The sequence below is a fragment of the Oreochromis niloticus genome, linkage group LG16 (assembly GCF_001858045.2).
Source record: "Oreochromis niloticus isolate F11D_XX linkage group LG16, O_niloticus_UMD_NMBU, whole genome shotgun sequence".
Lineage (NCBI taxonomy): Eukaryota > Metazoa > Chordata > Actinopteri > Cichliformes > Cichlidae > Oreochromis > Oreochromis niloticus.
In genome coordinates, this window is record NC_031987.2 from 14,104,507 (window position 1) to 14,126,283 (window position 21,777).

The 21,777-nt window shown below is 38.7% G+C and overlaps 2 protein-coding genes across 5 annotated transcripts; one reads left to right on the plus strand and one right to left on the minus strand.

The window, feature by feature from the left end:
* Positions 1 to 333: 333 nt before the first annotated feature.
* pfkla (phosphofructokinase, liver a) lies at positions 334 to 14,124 on the plus strand. 2 transcript variants are annotated; one of them, XM_003447353.5, is made up of 22 exons: positions 334 to 683; positions 1,268 to 1,341; positions 2,646 to 2,723; positions 4,281 to 4,470; positions 4,642 to 4,807; positions 5,353 to 5,397; positions 5,502 to 5,610; positions 6,072 to 6,170; positions 6,350 to 6,442; positions 6,880 to 7,005; positions 7,105 to 7,169; positions 7,245 to 7,308; positions 7,413 to 7,559; positions 7,679 to 7,749; positions 7,877 to 7,964; positions 8,054 to 8,206; positions 10,531 to 10,695; positions 10,786 to 10,847; positions 11,422 to 11,533; positions 12,904 to 13,003; positions 13,097 to 13,202; positions 13,287 to 14,124. In XM_003447353.5, the coding sequence occupies exons 1-22, from the start codon at positions 599 to 601 to the stop codon at positions 13,432 to 13,434; spliced, it is 2,346 nt and encodes a 781-aa protein (XP_003447401.1). In that variant the 5' UTR covers positions 334 to 598; the 3' UTR covers positions 13,435 to 14,124. The 2 variants fall into 2 exon arrangements, with proteins under 2 accessions (XP_003447401.1, XP_025759418.1); XM_025903633.1 differs by lacking the exons at positions 334 to 683; positions 1,268 to 1,341 and adding an exon at positions 3,099 to 3,163 and having other exon boundaries at positions 2,650 to 2,723.
* Positions 14,125 to 14,259: 135 nt separating this feature from the next.
* LOC100711302 (nucleoporin nup124) lies at positions 14,260 to 21,314 on the minus strand. Of its 3 annotated transcripts, XM_005453055.3 has the most exons (14): positions 21,140 to 21,314; positions 20,856 to 20,912; positions 19,924 to 20,050; positions 18,604 to 18,693; positions 18,331 to 18,518; positions 18,196 to 18,238; positions 17,997 to 18,108; positions 17,748 to 17,880; positions 17,118 to 17,182; positions 16,308 to 16,504; positions 16,090 to 16,225; positions 14,971 to 15,009; positions 14,855 to 14,882; positions 14,260 to 14,782 (listed from the first exon to the last, which is right to left on the minus strand). In XM_005453055.3, exons 1-14 carry the CDS (start codon positions 21,189 to 21,191, stop codon positions 14,655 to 14,657), a joined length of 1,395 nt encoding a protein of 464 aa, XP_005453112.1. In that variant the 5' UTR covers positions 21,192 to 21,314; the 3' UTR covers positions 14,260 to 14,654. The 3 variants fall into 3 exon arrangements, with proteins under 3 accessions (XP_005453112.1, XP_013128110.1, XP_013128111.1); XM_013272656.2 differs by lacking the exon at positions 14,855 to 14,882; XM_013272657.2 differs by lacking the exons at positions 14,855 to 14,882; positions 14,971 to 15,009.
* Between the last annotated feature and the right edge of the window lie 463 nt (positions 21,315 to 21,777).

Here is a 21,777-nt window from a genome sequence, read left to right on the forward strand (position 1 = left end):
CAGACGGATGACAGGATGCTCGAGACCTTTGCACATTACTGTAGTCCTATGGAGGCTACACTGTATACTTTATTATACCCAGAAGTTTGTATACTTTTATTTTTTACTATAAAATATTACTGTGTTGGCTTTTTAACCAACTCTTCTCCTTCCTGTTGACAGGCAGGCTCTCAAAGTTACTACATTAACATCTTCAGATTTGAGGTTTCACATGCTCTGTTCTGCTGCTGTATTATTCCACTGATTGCGCCTTCTTCCGGTATGAATACCTGCCCGTGGTGTACGTGCTGGTTGCACTTCCTTCGGTTACAAGCCTCGGGGCTCAGAGAGAAGGCGGAGATTGTCGAAGACGAGCGAGTGGAGAAAACCGCAGCTCCGGGCGGAGCGGGTGAGAAGAGCAAACATCCCCCCTCAGCTGTATATTGTGGGTGTCACCGCTGGAAGTTACGATCTGCTGAGGAGAAACCTGCAAACGAGGAAGAGGCAGCTAGATTCCCTCGGATCAAGACACTAAGAGCTAATTTTACTCTCCCAGCTGACGGGTTTTATTTTTTCAGATTCTCTCTTTTTTTGTAGCTACGAGGAGAAGAGATTAAAAATGTCTTTGATGGACTTGGAGAAGCTGAAGATGACGTGCGCTGGTCGAGCCATGGCAGTGCTGACCAGCGGTGGAGATGCACAAGGTGATCTGACAGCTCGAACGTATATGTGTGGATATGAACCCGTGTTTATGTGGTGGGGAAATGTGGCTAGGTCGAGGGCTGAGGGGATAGCAGCTGGTAGTCACCTCGTAATAGCAGCTGGATGATGAGGGATCAAAGGTCATACAGTAACTACGAGTTTATTACTACTTGTTTACTTTACCTGTTGCAGCAATAATCTGATGTTTGCACTCGTACATCAGAAATTATAAGACAATCCAATTTATTGCACTATTGTGGAATAATAGCTGTACTTTAAGATGTGGTTGTATGTCCATGCTTTATGCCTTCACAGTACCATTTATAAGCATTTCAGGTGTAAAACACTTCGATGTTAGTGCTGCTTAAAGGCCAGACCCTTCTGCCTCCCCTTTGAACTCACACAGTGTATCTGTTTCTGACTAATCAAAGCCTTCCATTGTCCATTGCTGCGGTTAGAGAAGATAACAGATAATGAGTTCATACCCACCTTACCGTTTGATTGCCCCATGTAGAACTGTGATGCAACAGCCTGTGTGCAAAGACCCAAGAAGAGGAAGATCTAACACTTTTTGTCCTTGATTTAGGGATGAATGCTGCCGTCCGAGCTGTGACCAGGATGGGCATTTATGTGGGAGCCAAGGTCTATCTCATTCATGAGGTAAACAAGCTTCATATGTAACCCTCTTTGCATAAAAAAATGGGACAATAAAGATAGAGGTGTAGTCCCCAAGTGGGACAGATGAAACGTTCTTTGTAATGGCCAGCAGGGGGTGACTCATCAGACGACAACTCCTATAAAATAACTCATAAAGAAGTTTTACCCATCACTTTACAGTTGCTTTCAAAACATGAATGCTGTATTCGTTTTACCTTGATTCAGCGTTATTATTTAGGGCATGGCTAATGTATGCGGTTTCTCAGGTAGAAAAACCCTCTGTAGTTAAGTAAATTATCAGTTTATCGCTTCTTATTGCAAGTACATTTTGTTTTTAGTTGGTTTTTTGGTAGACAAAAGTAGAATACTAATTTATTGAACAATAAAGAACTGAGTAGGGCAGTTTCCCTGTTGCCTGGCAACTCAACAGGCAGTCGTCCCAGAAAAAAAAAGACCATCCCCCCGGCTTATCCAATCTAGTACCAACTGCAAAAGTAGTGTGAGGCTCCAGACGTGAAAACTGGGTGACCAGACTGGACAAAGTGGACATGTATTTGAATGCAACTTTTCAAACTCTCTTGGTAAATAAATACAAAAGGAATAAAAGCAAGTTAAAGTTTGTTCGTATGGTGTCATGTGATAGTTTTTACATGCTCCTATATTCTTATTTTACTGTTATTTCAGCTGCTGTTCTGTCTGGTAACAGTCTTTGGGTGTCATTCGTAGATTGGAATAGCTTGTATGAGCCATATCAGACTATTTGAGCAATTTTTAGTGATTTATGTCACATAAAATACTGTGCAAAAAAAAAAAAACTTGCAAAAAGGAGACAATTTTGAATATATATTGGCTTTTTATTTTCTTTGTGGTGATTTCTATCGTATTCACCAAACTCTGCAATGCTAGTGACTTTTTGGTAACTTGTAACTTTTACTGACAGGCTAGACAGGCTAACCTTTATTTGATTTTAATCATTTATTTGCAGTGGGTAAAAAGCCAGACTTTTGAAAACTGCGTGTCTTGCAAAATCAGTCAAAATGTGGGACACTGTCTAAAGATATGGACCAGGAGGACAATGAGTAAACATGCTGTGCAGTGGCACTTAATGAAGGACAATGAAGGGCATCTGGAGGAAAATCTGTGTGGCAAACCCCTGTAGATAAGAGAGGAGTTGAAAGTACCTGTAGTATGCTGTGTTATTTTGACTCTGGCCATCTTTTACATATAAATGCAGCTTATGAACACTCTGAAATTGTTCTTTTTTTATTATTGCTTGACTGTCCTCCATAATAATTTCTATTCCTCAGGGTTACCAGGGCTTGGTGGATGGGGGAGACAACATCAAACTGGCCAATTGGCACAGTGTGACCAACATTATTCAGCTGGTAGGTTAAAATATTACTGTGGTTAAAGGTAGCTGTTATAAGAGACGATATTCAGCACAGAATAAAGTTATTTTGCTACAAAACACTTCAGGAGTAGACATTTTCATATCAAGCATGGGCAGTGTGACACTGAGCCACCATACAGGACATGGACACTTAAGCAGCTAATTAAATTCAGCCATCATGGATTTTACTCGTTAAATTTATGGAGGATCTAATTTAGGAATCAATTGTCAGTTTCCTATTTTTGCTATCTCTAAGACCCTTAAGGATCTCCTTAAAAATTCATGTGGCTTATGTCTGAAAATAATTTGAATTTTTGTTGTTGTTTTTCTGAGCTTAAATCTTTCTCTATTTCTCTCTTTTTTTTTATAGTTTTATTGTTATTATTTCATCCATGTCTTCTCGTCTCTTCTCTTCCTATTACTGGTTGTAACCTGGTAAGGAGCTTTGCTGCATGCGCTTTTAGCCCAATCAGACGCAGGCTGCACTATTCAGAGTGAATTTTAAAGCGGCTCCACTGTTGTTGTTTTTTTTTTTAAAAGTTTTCTTAAATTTATTCAGCAAAGGTGTTGCAAAGCATGTGCTGTCTATTGTTCCCAAGGATTTCTATTGATTTGATGCCTGTATGCTGCTGAAAGCCATCTTTTCTAGCTTTGTGAACACCTGATTAATTTTTTTTCAAGATTGGCACAAACAATTTGGATTCAAGGATAAACGGATTGGAATTTGGTGATCAAAGGTCACCGGGACATTTGTTGCCATAATTCAGGCATTTATTATGACAAATTTAATACAAATATCTTAAAACAAAAGGATAAAGTGTTGACATTTATTATCCAAATAGCCACAGGTTCCCTTATTTTTACAGCCTTTATCCAGTGCCAAAGAGAGGTAGCGTGTGACCATATTTCACATACCTGAACTGTGTTTTGGTTGGGTGCCCACCTTGAAACTGTAGTGGCTGTAGATAAAATGTGTTTGAGCCCAGTATAGTAGATCTCCTGTACTGCTGGGCTGAAAGTGCTAATGAAGCATCCATGTTTTAGAAGTTGTCACATCCAGATATGAAGCGTTGTTTGCTCTCTGATGTGATTTTTATATGACGTCAGAATGAGCTTTATTGGCCAAACGTAAATATGCTGAATAACTTTTATTAAATTCCTTCAAAACGTCTCACTACATTTATATGAGTCCCAACAGACATGGATGCAAACTGCAGCTTGCCTCGTTAGCACAGACTTTCAGTGTGAGGTAGTAATAATGGCAGTTTACCACCAGATTATCTGCCAGAGTATCCTGTTTGCAGGTAAATCTAATCTGTGGCTCCTGTGGTTCCCAACCTTCTATTGTTGTGCGAGTCCTCCTCCCCAGGTTTATGTTTATGCATTTTGAGAGATCAAAACCAAAACAATTGGAGAAAAATCAAATTATTTCACAATTGGCTGTTTGAATTTTGTATCCACCAAAAATGCGAACCATTGCTTTATGAATCTCACTGATAATATTCTGTCTGCCCTAGTTTGGTTTTTGACTTGTTTTACATCTCTGCTGCAGGGTGGGACCGTGATAGGCAGTGCCCGCTGCAAGGCCTTCATGACGCGTGAGGGCAGAGTTTCCGCCGCCTTCAACCTGGTTAAGAAAGGCATCACCAACCTGTGCGTGTGTGGCGGCGACGGCAGCCTTACCGGAGCCAACATCTTCCGCAATGAGTGGAGCGATCTACTCGATGAACTCGTAAAGAAAGGTGAGAGTCTCTCAAGAAAATCAAACTACTCAGAGTGCATATCAGAAACAAGAAGCTAAGTCATTTTCTAAGTGGGGGGGGGGGGGTGGTAATTGTTGAAGTCTCAGAAACGTGTTTGGAGTTTATTTAATGTCAACACTTGTGTGTGTGTCTGTGTGTGTGTTACTTCAGGAAGGATCACAGACACTATGGCTAAGAAGCATTATAACTTGAACATCGTGGGCCTCGTCGGCTCCATAGACAACGACTTCTGCGGCACAGACATGACCATCGGTGCCGACTCTGCGCTGCACCGCATCATGGAGATAATTGACGCCATAATGACCACTGCACAGAGGTGAGCCGCTGGGTAATTCGGAACAGCACCGAAGCGCCTGGTGTTTCATAAAAGCAGGCTTGCACGAGGTCACTGGATAAATGAGTAATTAGTAAATGAGTTACAGGAAAGAAGATGTCGAGCACACCACATGTGCCGCAGTGCTACTTCAGAGGAGCAGATTTATGATAGTAAACATTTCGCACGCGGATCAAGAAAAAATTAGTCAGCAATTTAATAACGCCAAACATTTTGTGGTTCCAGCTTTTCACGTGTGTGTTGTTGTTTTTTTTTTTAGTAGTTGTATTCAGTTACTTGAACAGACATGGAGTAATGCTAATGATTAAGCATTACTTAATCTCAGCCCTATCAGAGTTATCTGAATATACCTGCACAGTGAATGATTAACTCTTAATGGAATGCTGTCCTCTGCACCATTCAAGGCTTTTGGCATGACTTCCATCTTGCCCAGACTTGCCTTCTCAGACACCAGCATGTTCTTTGTGTGTTTGCTGACATACTTTGTGGAAAAGAGCCTCACTGTAACTGTTTTGTACTTCCTACAGCCACCAGCGCGCATTTGTTTTGGAAGTGATGGGACGGCACTGTGGGTGAGAGTTGCACTTTAACCCATTTTGTTATCCCATATGCACTGCAGCTGCATGCAGCTCTTGTTATGCATTAACTGTCCTTTTATTCTTTGTTACAACTTTAGGTATTTGGCTTTAGTCTCAGCTCTGGCATCAGGGGCAGACTGGGTTTTTATTCCAGAGGCTCCACCTCAGGAGGGCTGGGAGGACAATATGTGTGCCCGTCTAGAGGGGGTAAGACACAAGTCCAGACTGTATGTTAGCCCCATGCATATACTGATTTACATTCACTGTGTGTATTCACATGACAGGTTTGGCCTGTTTTGAAGTAGACAAATTGGGCATAGTGTCAGTTTAGGGATGCCATGAAAGCAGGACAGTTTGCTAATGTCATACAAGCATCTGTGCATCTGCAAGGCACTGTGCAAACCAAGTCAGCTCTGTCCTGTGAGTCTTGCCTCTCCTGTTGCCACCTCCAGCTTTTTTTGTGTACATAGAGTAGTATAGGAAGCTCTCCCTGATTTATGGTTTTCATTTTTTAAAGGTTCCCAAACAGAGCCGTTTCACCAGATACGAATTACTCCAGATGGAAATAAGTCCTCCTTTGACACTAGTGGTTCTGACTTTCTAACCCTAACTTGGACACAGGTTTGTGCTTAATGACACAATAACATGTTTTACCCGTTTCCTTCTAGAGCCGCACAAGTGGGGGGTCGAGAATGAACATCATAATCGTCGCAGAAGGAGCCATTGACAGAAATGGCAAGCCCATCTCCTCAAATTATATAAAAGATGTAAGTCAGACAATGCACATTAATGCAGCACTACAATCTAAATATATCAGATACTGATTTATAGATTGTTTATTTCACTCCTGCAAAGGTCGGCTATAGTTTTTCTTGGCGACAGCTGTTGCTGAGAGCTTTTTCAAATGCATAAAACACTGAAATGCTTCCATGTGTGTGTTTTTAAGCTGGTGCAGAAGAGACTGGGTTATGACACCAGAGTGACAGTACTCGGCCACGTTCAGCGGGGAGGAATTCCCTCAGCGTTTGACAGAATACTGGTAAGCTGGACAACAGATTTCATATTGTATTTTCCATGAAACTTGTAAATATTGTTGAAGTAATAAAATTCAGGGACATTAATAAAAATAACTGTGTCTCAAAGCTATTCTGCCATTATTCCTGATTGTTCCTTTTGGCTGACCATTAAACCATTAAAATGATAATTAAACACAATTTAACACAATGAACCTGCACTACTAACAAGTTGCCACAATCAGACCCAACACGAAGAAAACTAGCACAGGATGTGTTTCTGTATGTGGCATAATACACAACAAGATGACCTGATACCGATAATAAAATAATCTATTGATGCATACTAAAATAGGCTGCCTGAATAGATAAAAAAAAATTCTAATTAGTATAAGGTTAATTCCCAGTATTCAATGTCAGTACTGTCTAAATTGCACATATATCCAAACACATGTGTTTCCAGAGCAGCATATTGGGTGTGGAAGCGGTCATCGCCCTGATGGAGGCTACTCCTGAAACCCCCGCCTGTGTAATCGGCCTGTCGGCCAACCAAGCAGTCCGCCTCCCTCTGGTGGAGTGTGTGGAGATGGTGAGTCTCTCTACTATCCTCGTGTAATTTATTTGTAATGAACAGAACAGGTCAGAAGTGAGATGCTGAGCTCTGGTTTTACTGCACCACCCTTTGCAGACTAAGTTGGTGCAGACGGCCATGAATGAGAAGAGGTTTGATGAAGCCATTAAACTGCGTGGAGGGTGAGAGTTTAGATTTATATCACCTTATTGTTTTTATTGCAAATTAAAAAAACTAAACTAATGATGTACTTTTAGGAGTTTTGAGAGCAACTGGAACATCTACAAGAGTCTCGCTTTCCTCAAGCCTCCTCAGTCTAAGGTAGGTCTGGAGGACTTGTAGACAGTTTAAGCCATAAATGATGTGAAATGATCACAGGATTTAATCTTGGTGTTCTCTTCTGTGTCTGACTTATGCTTCCTCAGAGCAACTTCTCTTTTGCTATTCTGAACGTGGGAGCTCCGGCGGCAGGAATGAATGCTGCAGTGAGGTCGGCAGTGAGGTCAGGGCTCTCTCGTGGACACAAAGTCTACGGGGTCAATGACGGCTTTCTGGGACTTGCCAATGGAGCGGTGAGGCTGGGATTTATTTTTTTAATTTTTTTTATTTTTAACACAATTAGATTTTAGCAGTTCCACAGTAACCTGTGTGAGACTGAAAGGAAAATGTTCTTCAACTCGTCTGTCTGCAGGTGTTTGAGATGGAATGGCATAGTGTGGCTGGATGGACGGGCCAAGGAAGCTCACTGCTGGGGACAAAACGGTGAGTGTTTCACTGATGTGAATCACTTTACCTGATCTTAAAGGCTTAACCTAACGCAGCAGTGGCTTAGGTGTTACGAGATTTTGCCATATGCTGATGACAAGTTTTGTTTCATTTCCTTCCTAAGGACTCTTCCCAACTGTCACCTGGAGAAGATTGTGGAAACCATCAGCAAGTTCGAAATCTCAGCTCTGCTTGTAATTGGAGGGTTTGAGGTATAAGAAGCACGAAAGTGTCAAATCTAAATTATTCGAGCCATAAGTTACCGTGTTAATATTAACCTGTATCCCTTTGACTTTCAAAGGCGTACCAAGGTGTGCTTGAGATCTATGAGGCCCGGACTCACTACGATGAGCTCTGCATCCCCATGGTCATTATCCCTGCTACCATTAGCAACAATGTCCCGGGAACTTTCTTCAGTGTGGGTACAGACACTGCTGTCAATTGTGCAATGGAGGTAGGGCTCAGCAGAAATATATTTTTGTATGGCTTTCTGTACGAATGTTGTTCTTTGCAGTGTTAAGTTTGAAATCACAACTGCTTTGACCTTTAAGCTGTTTAAAAGACTTGAGTTTATTTAATTTTTGTTCATTTTTATTGTAATTTTGTGTATAAACCAAATAGAAATGTTTAGTGTTTGAGATGTTATCTTCCAGCTTTGAAGACATGGAAAATGAAACAGTGCGGTACAGTTTATCACTCTAAACCTATATTAATAGCGGACACTCACAGGGTACATTGCTAGGTACTCCTGCTCACTGATTCATTAATGCAAATATGTTATCCGCCAATTACATGGCAGCAATTCAACAGGCATGTAGACATCAGAATGGGGAAAAAAAGCATGGTTGGCATGGTTGATGGTGCCAGACAGGCTGATATGAGTATTTCAGAAGGAGCTGATGTAATTGGATTTCCCAACAAAACCGTCTCTAGAGTTTCAAGAGAATGGTGCCAAACGGAAAATATCTTAAAATATCATATTACAACCAAGAGCATCTCTGAACGCACAACACGTCAAACCATGAAGCAACCTTGAACCAAAATAGCTAAGAACTGGAAACCTCAGGCTACAGTTCAGGCTGGTGAACCAAAATTGGCCAACAGAAGACTAGAAATTTTTTGGACTAATGAGCAGTGTTGGGCAAGTTACTTTCAAATAGTAATTCAATTATAGTTACTAGTTACTTCTTCAAAAAAGTAACTGAGTTAGTAACTGAGTTACAATATTCTAAAAGTAATTAATTACTTGGAAAAGTAACTATTGCGTTACTTAAAAAAAAAAACAAAGAACGTTTAACCCTCTGGCGTCCAGGGTATAATTGGCCATTTTTTTACTACTCTTGATTTTCTCTCCACATTTTACCTTTAAAAACTATTTGCTTTGCCTTGTTTGGTATCATTCTTTTTAGCGCAACCTCACGTGCCTGAATTTACAGTTATGTTCTCATTTTGTCATACTGTATAACCAGAATTGATCTAAAATCAGACAAAAAACATAAAATCAGAGTAGAAAAAGTTATATTTTTACTGTAACAACCATAAACATGTTTAATGAATCATATTTTATAACTTCAAATGCAAATATTAATTGTCAATTTTAAAATCCTATGCACAAGTTTTGCAAACAACAAAGTTATTTGCATCCATTTACCTTTTACCCTTTTTTTAAATAACCATTTCAAACTATTTACAGAACAATCAGCTGTTCTTCAATAAGATGCCACAAATTATTTGTGCCACTCCAAAAAAATCATTTCTGTCCACTATAAAGGAGAACATCACAGCCTGATACCTGCAGGTCTGACAGCAGCAGGTGTATCACTGCTGTTTCTACCTGGAGACAGCAGTCGCCTCATTGTTCTGACACACAACACAAAACTATCCACAACACTACACACTAACTACACAAGACAACACATTAACTACACACTCCAAACATGCTAAACGTCACAAATCTCACATCTCAAAACTCGCTCTCTCTTTCTCTCTCTCTCTTTTCCTGCTCTCTCTCCCTCTCTCTTTCTCTCTCCCTCTTTCTCTCTCTCCCTCTCTCTTTCTCTCTCCGTCACTCCTAAAACTTCCCCTGTTTTGTTTTGTTTTTTTGCTCATAAGCAGAGAGTGCTTGCTAGCGCTAACGTGGCGAAACTATTGAGGAAAAAACGCCGCGTATATATCGTTTATCATGACTCTGGTTTTACGTGGCCTATCGACACAATTTATAAACTAGCACCTTGTTGCTTTGTCTTTAAGTGGTCATGTGATCGGCTTACCACGACTACTTTATTCTTCCTCAGTCAAACAGCAGCACTCATGCGATTGTTTTGCCTCCTTAGCTCCAGGTGTTGTGCTAGACAGTGATCGTGATTACCGTCTGTGCGGGAGCGCGCAGCTGCTTAAAGCTGTAGCGCCCAGATTACTTACAGCTACTTCCTGCAGCTGATATAAGATGCGGTGAACTGAACACAGCTTCAACTGTTTGTTGAAAAATAGTAACGGACCGCGTTACCTTGTTAGTAACTGTAACGGCGTTGTAACGATAGGAATAGTAATTAGTTAGATTACTCGTTACTGAAAAAAGTAACGCCGTTAGTAACGCCGTTACTTGTAACGCCGTTATTCCCATCACTGCTAATGAGTCACAGATTTTGCTGTAACATTTGGATAGCAGGGTCAGAACTTGTTTTAAACATTAGTGTTGTCTTTCTACACTATAATAACTACTTACAGAACTTTGCTATAAACCTCCTTTTCATGACCCAATTTCAAATTCTTCTGCAGAGTTGTGACAAGATCAAGCAGTCTGCCAGTGGGACCAAGAGACGAGTGTTTGTGGTGGAGACCATGGGTGGGTACTGTGGATATCTGGCATCCTCTACTGGCATAGCAGTGGGTGCTGATGCAGCCTACATCTTTGAAGACCCCTTTAACATCCATGACCTTAAGGTAAAAGAAAAAGAAGAAAAAGACATTGTTTAAAAGCATTTTTGTGATGTTCATAGCACTGTTTCCTCTAATAATGTGAACTGTTTGCAGACAAATGTGGAGCACTTATCTGAAAAGATGAAGAAGGATGTCCAACGAGGTCTAATCCTGAGGTACGTAACATTTTATACAGTCAACAAAATTTAAACAAGTGACAAATTAAAGGAAAAAGCTGACGCCCACTGGGAGAAGATTAAGAGTAGGGTTATTGCATGTATCCTTTTTCCTACAATGAGGGCACAAGAAGTCACTGAATAGTTTGATGAGTCTAAAAATTGAGGAACTCATGCAGCGATTTGACAGTCAACCAATCTGATCCCAAATGAACAACGATGGGAGATTTAAAATCGACATTAGGCAGCGCTCACAGGACTGTCTTCAGGTAGAACAGTACAGCTAAGTTTTAGTTTGCAGCTATTTACTCATAGAAGATGTATTATGTATTTTGACCTCATTATTTCACTCTATGTTCCATGTGAAGCACACAAAATTGAGGAATTGATGTATTTATGGATGGATTTAAGTGGTGGAAATGAGTTTCCCGCCCATGCGACCAGATACCGGATAAGCAGAAGAAAATTATGGATAATTATTGTATAAGTGCCACATCAGTTTTGATAATTGTCTAGCTGAGCCTGCATCCAATAACACTGTGGCACTCCTTTATCATGTTCTCTGTTATGACAGGAATGAAAAATGCCATGAAAACTACACTACAGATTTCATCCATAAGCTGTATTCATCAGAAGGGAAGGGCATCTTTGACTGCAGAGTCAACGTGTTAGGACACCTCCAGCAGGTATGGATCTGCTAAATGCAGATTTCAGTTTTCCAACTTTGAGCTGTAGTCAGAGGCCTACATAGACTCGTCATGGGCATGATTGTTTTGTGCTTTTAATGATTTCTTTGAACTGTTCTGTTTTTATTGATTGTACAGCATCTTTAACAACTTAAAAAAACAACAACAATTGGGTGCATGTGTTTGAATTAATTTTTTTTTTTTTTTATCAACATGCTAGACAGTGCTTTCGGGAATGTCTTCAGGTAGAATGAGTTTCGATGTCTTGCTAAATCCACTTTACTATGCTTTACGCTTTAAATTAACACCCGACTGTAGTTAAAGAAGGTGATGAAAACATCCTTGAATATTATCATTTTATTTCTGGTTTATGCTGTCCTCATGTTTGTCTCCAAATTTCAACTATTTCGCTGTTGAACTGAGATGAAGTTGAAGAATTTGGAGGTGGTTCTCGTCCTTCATTATTCCATCCACTTTATGCAATGTACCAGTACAACTGGTAGCAAAACAGCCCCAAAGCATGATGCTCATACTGTGTTCTTAGGTTCAAAGGTCTCACTTTTACTCCTCCAAATTTACCACTTTTCATTGTGGCAAAAAAGGTCAATCTTTGTCTCAACTGACCATAAGTCTTTTATCCAGAAGGCTTTTGACTTGTCCATGTCAAGTTTGAAGGTATCAATTTTGGACAAAGGGCTTCTTTCTTGGTCTGTACCCTTATAGTTCATAGCCTTGTAAAATTTGATTCACCGTGGACAATGATGCTGGTGTTCCAGCAGTTTCCAGTTCATGGCAAGCTTGAGCCTTGGTGGTTCCTGAAAATCCTAACCAATTTCTTCTCATCTGAGGGTGAGTTTGGATCTTCTTCCAGACTTTGACAAAGTGGTGAAACATCCATATAACTTGAACTGACAATCTTGGAATCTGTGGTTGGTCAGAAATGGCTCCAAGTGACAATACTTCTTAGATCGTCACTAAGTTCCTTGGATCTTCCCATTGTACTGAGTAATGGTCAATCTAAACAAAAACATTTTTATTCTAGCAGAGAAACTACTACTGTAGTCAATCATGATCATTGACGAGAAGCTAATAGTCCTTGACCTCGCCAAGCTAAAAGCCATTTTAGAACCTTTTGTACATATATATTTGAACCTGTGTATACTTTTGACCTTGTGTGGAGAGAAAATCCAAAAATAAATTCAAATGTGTGCACACAATTCGTCATTCCTGGAAAAACAACAATTGAAAGAAATCATTAAAAGCCCCAAATCAACATGACATTCATGCCCGTGATGAGTATATGTAAATGCCTGACCTCAACTGCAATTGGCATTTTGATGTGATCATTTTGTTCTCGGTTTGGGCTGTAGGGCGGGGCACCTTCTCCCTTTGATAGAAATTTTGGCACGAAGCTGGGCGTGAAAGCTATCGAGTGGCTTTCAGAGAAACTGACTGAAAACTACCGACAAGGTAGGTTTACTGCAAGTTGTGGATGGCATTGATAGAGCGTTAAGAAATCCTGAGTCAAACATCAGGTGTATTGACTGAATTTTTTTCCACCAGGGCGAGTGTTTGCCAACTCACCAGAAACGGCATGTGTCATCGGCCTCAACAGGAAGGTTGTCTCATTCACCCCTGTCACTGAACTGAAGGAAATAACCGATTTTGAGTAAGTAATACAAAAATCTAAAATGTGCTGCTTTTGGAAAACAAATTGTCTTGTTTATTAATTATTATCCTTTTGATCTCCAAGGCACCGGATGCCCAAGGTAGAGTGGTGGTTAAAACTGCGGCCCATGCTAAAGATGTTGGCCAAGTACCAAACCAGCTTCAATGAATATGTCCCAGGAGAGATTGAACATGTGACTCGACGCTCCATCAGCATTGATAGTGGATTCTAAGCCCTCTGTAAAATGGCAGCATGCTTTGCTCCTTTCAGCTTTTATCCCTTCATTTTTAATTCTCATCATCACATATCATATGTAACCTTTCTTCACAAGCGTGGGCTTTCAATTTGACTGCCTGACTTCTTGTTTTCACGTAAAGACATTTCAATGCTTTCCATCAAAATGCAGAACTCCCTTGCTCTGCCCTCTGATATATTGGTTAACCTGATGGATTCACAGGTTTTGTCTGCTCCTTCTTGCACTAAAGTTGCTCTTATTTGCTCAGCGAAGTTCTGGTCATGATCCAATTTGTGCCCAGACTTGTTTGTGTGTATTTAGGGGGCATACTGTATGGGTACAATAGGTGGCGGGACCTTTACTCCATGCCCATCTCTTAAACTGAATGACCATGAATATACTTTCTAAATGCCAGCACTGATCTCACCTGTGTACCAGTATTTATTTGACGAGGAATTCAGCACAAAGGTTTTCTTATCGTGCCAAGATCCAAGGGAGGCTTTGTATATTTAAACCACTGCTCAACAGACAGTCATGAGTGCCACTGAACAAAACATTTTATAGATTAACTACTGACTGTGCCATGAAACAAGACTGTATGCAAGGTGTTATGAATGCTTTCTCTCCAAAATCATGAGCAAATGAGCCAGAAATCATATGATAAAGGAAACTTTTTAACAGTTTTATTACAGAGTTTTATGAATGTTTTATTAGCTATAAATAAGAGCTACTAAATGTTTATTGAGATACTCTTATATACTCTTATTTAACACATCAAATGTCTGAATGTGACTGAAGGGGCCAGTTAAGTGTCTTTCTTTCTTTTTTTTAATACTGTTCGACTGAAAACTGCTTCTGCCTTTTTAAACTGAACAGCAAACAACAAAATATGAACACACACCTGTAAACAAACTAAACTTCACAAACTGTTTCACATGAACAATGAAATCTGTAAAGGAATATGAACTTATGTGTGTATTATTGCTCTTTAGTCTCTATATCTGTCTTAAATAAAGTTTTATTGAACTCTATTAGAAATCAGTAAATTGTTGTTTGAATTTTCACTTTAGGTTAAACCTGTAAATTAATAATGACCGCTCAACAGGGCAAAGAATGTGTTGCTATTTTAGCTCCCGCTAATGTCACAACATAAGAAGATTAGTGTGAAAATGAAGATGGAGGAACTTAAGGAACACTTAGGAACACTTTTACAGCTCTTAGAAGTTGAATGAAAATGGAAAATCATTTCCACTACTTTCTTTTTTAGCTGATTGAGGGCTCTTGGCGGCAAAAGCAAACCTGAAGTCCTCACATGTCTCTGGTTGGTCAAACAGGAATTGAGGGCCTGTAAAATCATATACAGCACACATCAGTGGTCCAAAACGACACACACCACACAAAACACATTGATACTTACTGCTTGAAGATTTAGATTCAGCGGTTTTCTAGAAACGGTTAATCACAGTTTAGTATTTTGGTTCCAAAACTGAGACGACATGAAGTAGAGAAGGCTTTCAGTGAAAAAAACATTACCTTCTCAGTGAACAAAGATCCAGTGAAACCGAAAAAGTCCTGCAAAGAAACCTGGAGGTAATTCCAAAAGCAGGAAAATACTATTTTCTGTCTGAATTGTTTGTTGAAGGCAACTGGATGTTTTGGGGGTTTTTTTGGTTCATGAGAAAGTTTCAAGCCTTATTCAAGAGGAATCTGACATCTTTAGCCTCCCGGAGTTGGTCCTGAGAGTTGCTGGGCCATCCTGTCATAAGGGGCGTAAAACGTCACAGAAGCAATGGTGTGAATTCTCTGCAAAACACTGGCCCTCCCACATGGGTCACGGTGTGAGTGGCGGTTGAAACCACAGTTAATAATAGTTTTGTACTTTATAATCAGTTTTCATTGTTATTTCATTTTTACTATTTGTTTTTAGTTAAGTTCAGTTTCAGTTATTTTTCAGAGTTTTGTTTCAGTGTAGTTTTTATTGTATGAAAACAATAAAAAGTTTGGGTTTAATTTACTTTTTATTAGTTTCAGTGTTAGTTTTAGTCTTTTTAATTATTATTGTATAAGGAGGCCATATGTCAGAAGCAATATTTAGGAAAACACATCCAACAATGCCTCATCAGGAAAGCTATAGTAACATTTTTACCAAAGTAACAGATACCAAAAACTAAGGATATTTCATTATTTTTCCTTATTTATTCTTCTTTTTTTTAATCTTGTTTTACTTTATTTTCCAAGTTCACAAAATTGTTTCTGTTAGTTTTAATTTTTTTAGCTTTTAGTTTTATTTTAGTTACCACTGTAGCACACCACTGTTGCTTGTGAAGCTTGCACACAAGAATTTCACTCACATGTGCGGTACCAGTGTACCTGCACATGTGATGTGACAATAAAAGTGATCTATTTTGATTTGATTTGATTTAACTATAATAACCTCAGCTGAAAACACCAGTAAAGTTATCTCAAGACTGCATTATAAGTAGAAAGTTTAACATTTTAGAACTAACAAAGCCTCTTGGATGGGAAATAAAACATCGTCATGAACCAAAAATGAAGTCCAGTTTCCCTAAACTCAAGCCTGTAAGACATACCATGAGGTGGATGCCTAAACACACACACACAGTGATTTCTGTGAGATCATTTATTCCTCACCTCCTCCTGTGATGAGCCCACATCAAATCCAAATCCAGGAAAGCCTGGTGTGTTGGGATCAGAGTTCAGAGAGAACAAGAAAGCTGGAGATTTGGTCTCAGAGCTCCCTTGATCTTTGGAGCTGGCTGGGCTAAAGCTACAGTGAACACACGAAAACCAGTTGTCAGGACTTGAGTGAGTGTAATTCAAAGCATCAGACCACTCATCCAAAGTCTTACTTAAATGAGAATGTCGGGGTTGAAGACGCAATTGTCATTTTTGACTGAGGATCAGTCTCCAGAGATAGAGGCTGAGAAGAAGTAGCGAGTTCCTCATCGTCCTTGTCGCGTGGTGGCTGCTCTTTATGTGTAGCTGCTCCCTTCTCCATCTCACTCTCGAAAATCTCCTCTGCATAGAAAACCGTGGACAGCTTCTCCTGTCGAGTGGGTCAAAGCATTTCCAACAGTTAGGATGGATACCTGTAAAAGTGGGTTTTCCACTGTGGCAATACTGTTCTGTGGAGCGACTATAGCAACTTGAGATTTTTCTGGAAACACACACGGCCTCTAAACTTCTCTGATACAGTAGAATAGATTGTTAAAAGTCTTAAAAAATTGTATTTCATTGATAAAAATGTCAAAATCATACTTGCCAGGCTCTGGACTACATTTCCCAAAAAACATCACATTACAGTCTATTGTTAGATTACCTTGTAAACCCTACAACCCCAGCTTTTCGTGTAGGTTTCTGACAAACAGTGGTAATTTCTAATCCTGTGCTGGGTTTCTATATGATAAGCAGTCCAGCTTATAGTAAAGGCATACAAAACTGTGGAATGCCTTTAATTCCTTCCTCAATGGCAAGCAACTACCTATTTATAACACACGCTGCTTTGGAGACCTTAAAACTAGTATTTGCAAGGTAAACTAGGACAGCAAGAAGAAATAACAAGAAAAAAGAAAAGTAATACATTTGGCAAATTTGTTTGATTAATTGGTTTAGGTGTATTAGCAGAAATGGCAAGTATAGTAAACTAAAAATCAGAAAACCTGGTGTTCTTGTGAAGTTTCCTCTTCCTGCTCCTCAGTGTGCATGTCCTCTGGCTGATTCTGGTCTGAAAAAGCAAATATTCTGTTCGTGTGGTTTGATTAACATGATCATTCAAACTAAACTCATGACATCAGGGAGGTGCACCACAAAGCCAGATTAACAGGTTAGTGAGTTATGTCGAGTTTGAGTTTTTTAGTGTCAAATAAGTTTCCATGGTGATCTTAATCTGGCTAGATGATGACGACTGTTTGGGATTAAATTTTAAGAAATAGATTTGTAAAAACGTCTCGGTAATTGCACAGACTGCCCTGTAATTACGAAACAGGACGGTTCTCTTCACAGAATATGTCATTTGTGTGTGGACCCTTTTAAAAAAAAAAAAGTTTCTCAGTAGTGAAGAGTTAAAAAACACAAGATTTTCTCTCTGGTTTAAAAAAGAAAGCTTGTGATTGTCCTTTTCTTATCTCTAGTCCTTTTTATCTTTACTTTACATATTTCTTTGTCACCCAAAGACATAGACTGAATTAGACAGCAATCAATCGATCTATTTTATGAGTAAGAAGAGTCAAATAATGTCCCCTTTAATGGGAGTGCCCCCCTCCCCATACACCCTTCAGTATATGACTCACCACAAAACTGTTGACTGGACCACAGCTCCTCACTTCCTTTCTCTGGGGAAGTACTACAGGTGGGTAAATCCTGGATGTTTTCCTCATGAATCTCTTCAGCATTTGCCTCTTCATCAGATGTTTTATGACCACTCTGTAACAAATGCTCATATTTATCAAAGTGTGAAGTTATAACAGGAACAGCTTTAACTGCCTTTCATGATTGCTTGCCAGTGTTGAGATGCATTTAATAAAATGCTAAATCTGTACCCTTGTCTGATTGAGATGCAGAGAGGAGATGTCAGTGGAAGGCTCACTGTCCCTGGCTGTCTGATGATCAAATCCATTCTCTTGTTCTGTTACAGGCTGCAAGCCAAAAGCACTAGAAACAAAAATGGGCTCAACCAGTCAGAAATGACCATTGCTGGAAGCTCTGTGATTATTCTTTGTGAGTGATTCACTAAAATACCTATCTGGAAGTTTCTCGGTGGAAAATGAAGTAACTACTGGACCTGTTCGGACAAAAATTTAAGGGACTGTATAACAAGCTGTAAAACGTTCAGCTCTAACAGAGCAAAGCTCAAAGATACGAAAGGTTTATCACCAGTAAGATGGTCCAGCTCCTTCTGCTTCATTGTTATTTGTCCATCCCAAGCCTTGATCCTACATTCAATTTCCTCTTTTTCAGCCTTCAGCACGAGGAACTTTTCAGCAAGAGGGTTTTGTAAATAATATTCTTTATGCTCCTGGAAAATCTTTCTGTAGCTTGCAATTCTTTCTTGAAAGACCTGCCTGTTTAGGTATAAATAAAGAACATTTAACATGTTTGTTCCCAACACACAAATGTATTAAACGTAAGGCTGCTAAATGAACCCACGTGTCATGGTTGTAGTTGGCTTTTCTTTTTTCCAGTTCTGCTTTCAACGTCTGTTCATATTGAAGAAGCAGGCCATTAGTCGCCTTCATCCTATATTTATATAAAAGACAAGCAGGTACTCTGTAGGTTATTTACTTTTACTCTGTCACTTGCTACATATTAATTAAGTACTAGACTTTTTTTAGAACTTACAAAAGAACTAACAAAAAAATGAAGCTGTTCCCAATCACAGGCTTTCTAGGGGATAATGCACGATGGATCAAAATTTGATGGGAGTGTCCTTTGTCCATTACTTCACCAGTTTTGATAACAACACAGGCTGAAATGGAGCCTCAAACCATCATCCAGCCTTAACCGTGTGTTATAGCTGGCTGTAGACATTTGACTGACCTCCTCTGTACGTACTGACAACAATTTAAACTAATGGGATTCATCACTACATAAGACCCTGTTGCCCGATTTTCAGTCCAGTCCTGTGTAATTTGGCATACCACTTCTTAGGAATGGCTTCTTGCGACCATCCTTCCAGTGAGACCAATTTTGCTTGGTTTCAGTGAACAGTAGATGGATGAGATCTATCTCTCAGTTCCCGTGCCAAGTCTTTACTGGACTTTTCTCTTTTCTCTATTTCTCAAGGATAGGACTTTGAGATCGTGTTTATCTGTAGTTTTTTAATGTTTCCATAACTTCTTCTATCATCCACTTGTCTTGTTTTCTATTATTTCTTTTTAAGAACCATCCTGAGATATCCCAAGTTTTCAGGTAAGCTCTTTGGGAATCATTGTTGGTGCAAAATGCTATTTAATTTCTATCAAACTGAGTTATCTTTGCCATTTTTTGTAGATTCAACTCAAGAAATGGGAGTAAATTATATGTTTTTAGGGCAGGATGCTAATTACAAAGTGCCTAAAAATACAGTTTAAAATGGCTTACTTGCTACGTTATCTGTTATGTGCAGACAAAATACTGGTTCATTCCTTGATTTAGATGCATTTTTATGCTTGAATGATTCACAGGTCAGTGTTAAGTGGCAGTGTTAATAAAGATGGAAACAACAACAACAAAAAAAACATTGGTCATGAACAAGGACTAGATTGAAAATGAGTGAAAAAGCATCCAAATGTCCAAAGAAAAACTTTAAAAGACCTTCAGAAATCCTGGAGAAATAATACTCAAGGCCACTTTAAAAATCACAAGAAAGTCTGGCTCAAAATATAAAGAAATGAAAGGTGGATCAACACTTTTGCACAATCTTCCTGCGCCGCAATCTATCACGGTTTGGCACATGTATTTCCTATCTAATTTTACACAATGCTGTACCTTTTTGCATTTGCTTTATTACGTGTTACAGTGCTCTGTTTCACACTGATTTCCTCTTCAAGTTGCCCAATATTTCTGTTGATTGCTTCAATGTAAGACTTCTTCTCAGCAATGTTGTCTCTGGAAACTGTTGCCAAACACATTAACACAGCACACAATAATCTTATATTAAAAGACAAAGTTCATGACATAGGATTCCCCAACATTGTGCTTCTGTTAATAGCTGATAAGGAAATTTAGAAGGACACTATCACTTTAAAATGTAATCCCTTAAGGCTAGTCAGGTGGTTGGAAGTGTACTCAATGGGAAACCTGATCAATCAGTACTTCATCAATCGGGACCTTATGCAAGGGAATGAATGGACAATGTTTTTAAATGACTCAAGACATGGTAACCAGATATTAAAAAGAGGATACTGCCACTTATTATTTTTATGGCTTTAGTATCATAAAATGCTAGAGACTGGACCCACAGGCAACAACAAAACCCTTTAGTCATTGATCCAAAAAACAGAAACAGAAAAAAAAAAAACATAAACAAAACAAGAAAAACTAAATAGAAATGGGCTTGAGAAACAAACAGTAAACAAACAGACAAGGTGATAATTGACAAGGCAAAATGTTATTAAAGTACAGAGTTTTAGCTTTAAAGACATATTGATTACTTGATTTTGTGGCGTACAGAGGTGAAACTACAAAAATTGTGGTGTTGTCCAACAAAATATGGACCTAATTATAATATAACATGTAGACAGAAACAGGGAGGACACATCAAGGTGGCCAATAGGGACTCTTTCGCTGAAACTGACAAAAAAAAAGCTTAATGGTGTTTAATATCTAATAACAAAAGACACAAACGCCTGTCTTTAGCCCAGTTTATCATTACCTTGCTTAAGCCACTGCTTTACACCAACATTAGCGTTAACACATACCTTTAATCTGTTGGTTAATTTCATTCTTCTTTTGAGATAGCTCCCGAGTTTGAAGAGCTATAAAAAAGTACAAATAACACTTATCTTTCATAATATTAATAACAACAACATTAACAATAATAAACCTCTAAAGCCTTTTTAACTTTATCTTTTGAGTTTTCATGTTGTTTATAGCTAGCTTCCTAGCTTGTCGCTAACATTTAGTCACACAGCTGAGAAGCTAATGCTAATCCAAGATAAAATAACTGCTGTTAAACTGTAATAAACTGAATAAGTGAACTTACCGAGCTGAAACAGGAGCTGGTCAATATTACCAAATGAATCCTGGTCATTCATTTTTATACTTTGAGGCTAATATTATCATATCAACTGATTCTTCAGAGCTATTGATGCTAAAGCTAAAGGCTAGGAACTGAGACTTCTTCAGGAAATGACATTGTTTTAATGTTACTTTTAATTAGTTCACTTATAAGTAAAGGAATCAACATTCATATTGTTTCTACTGACTTTTTTTAAAGGCTACCATATTATTGAACATTTTGCTTAAGAAAAACTTAAAATTCATAATTCATTTAATTAAATTCATTTTATATTATTTTTAATATGTTATTATTAATAATAATTTTATGCTGGTATTGTATGAAAATTTTAAATGATAAATGATTTTCTGTAAAAACAGTAGTTCATCACTATTACAGCTTACTCATTTCATATATTTAATCAGGGTGTTGTTTACTATTGTCTACTAGCCACAAAAAGCTACTTTGAGCTTATTTTTAAAAAAAATTTTGACCTTGTATACTCTTTTTCCATTTATTTGCTTATATTTGGGATTTTTGGGATTAAGTTTGGGATTTTCCACAAACAGTGCTCCAGTCCCAAAGTAATGCTGCAATTAGTTTTTTGCGACTTAAGTGACTTA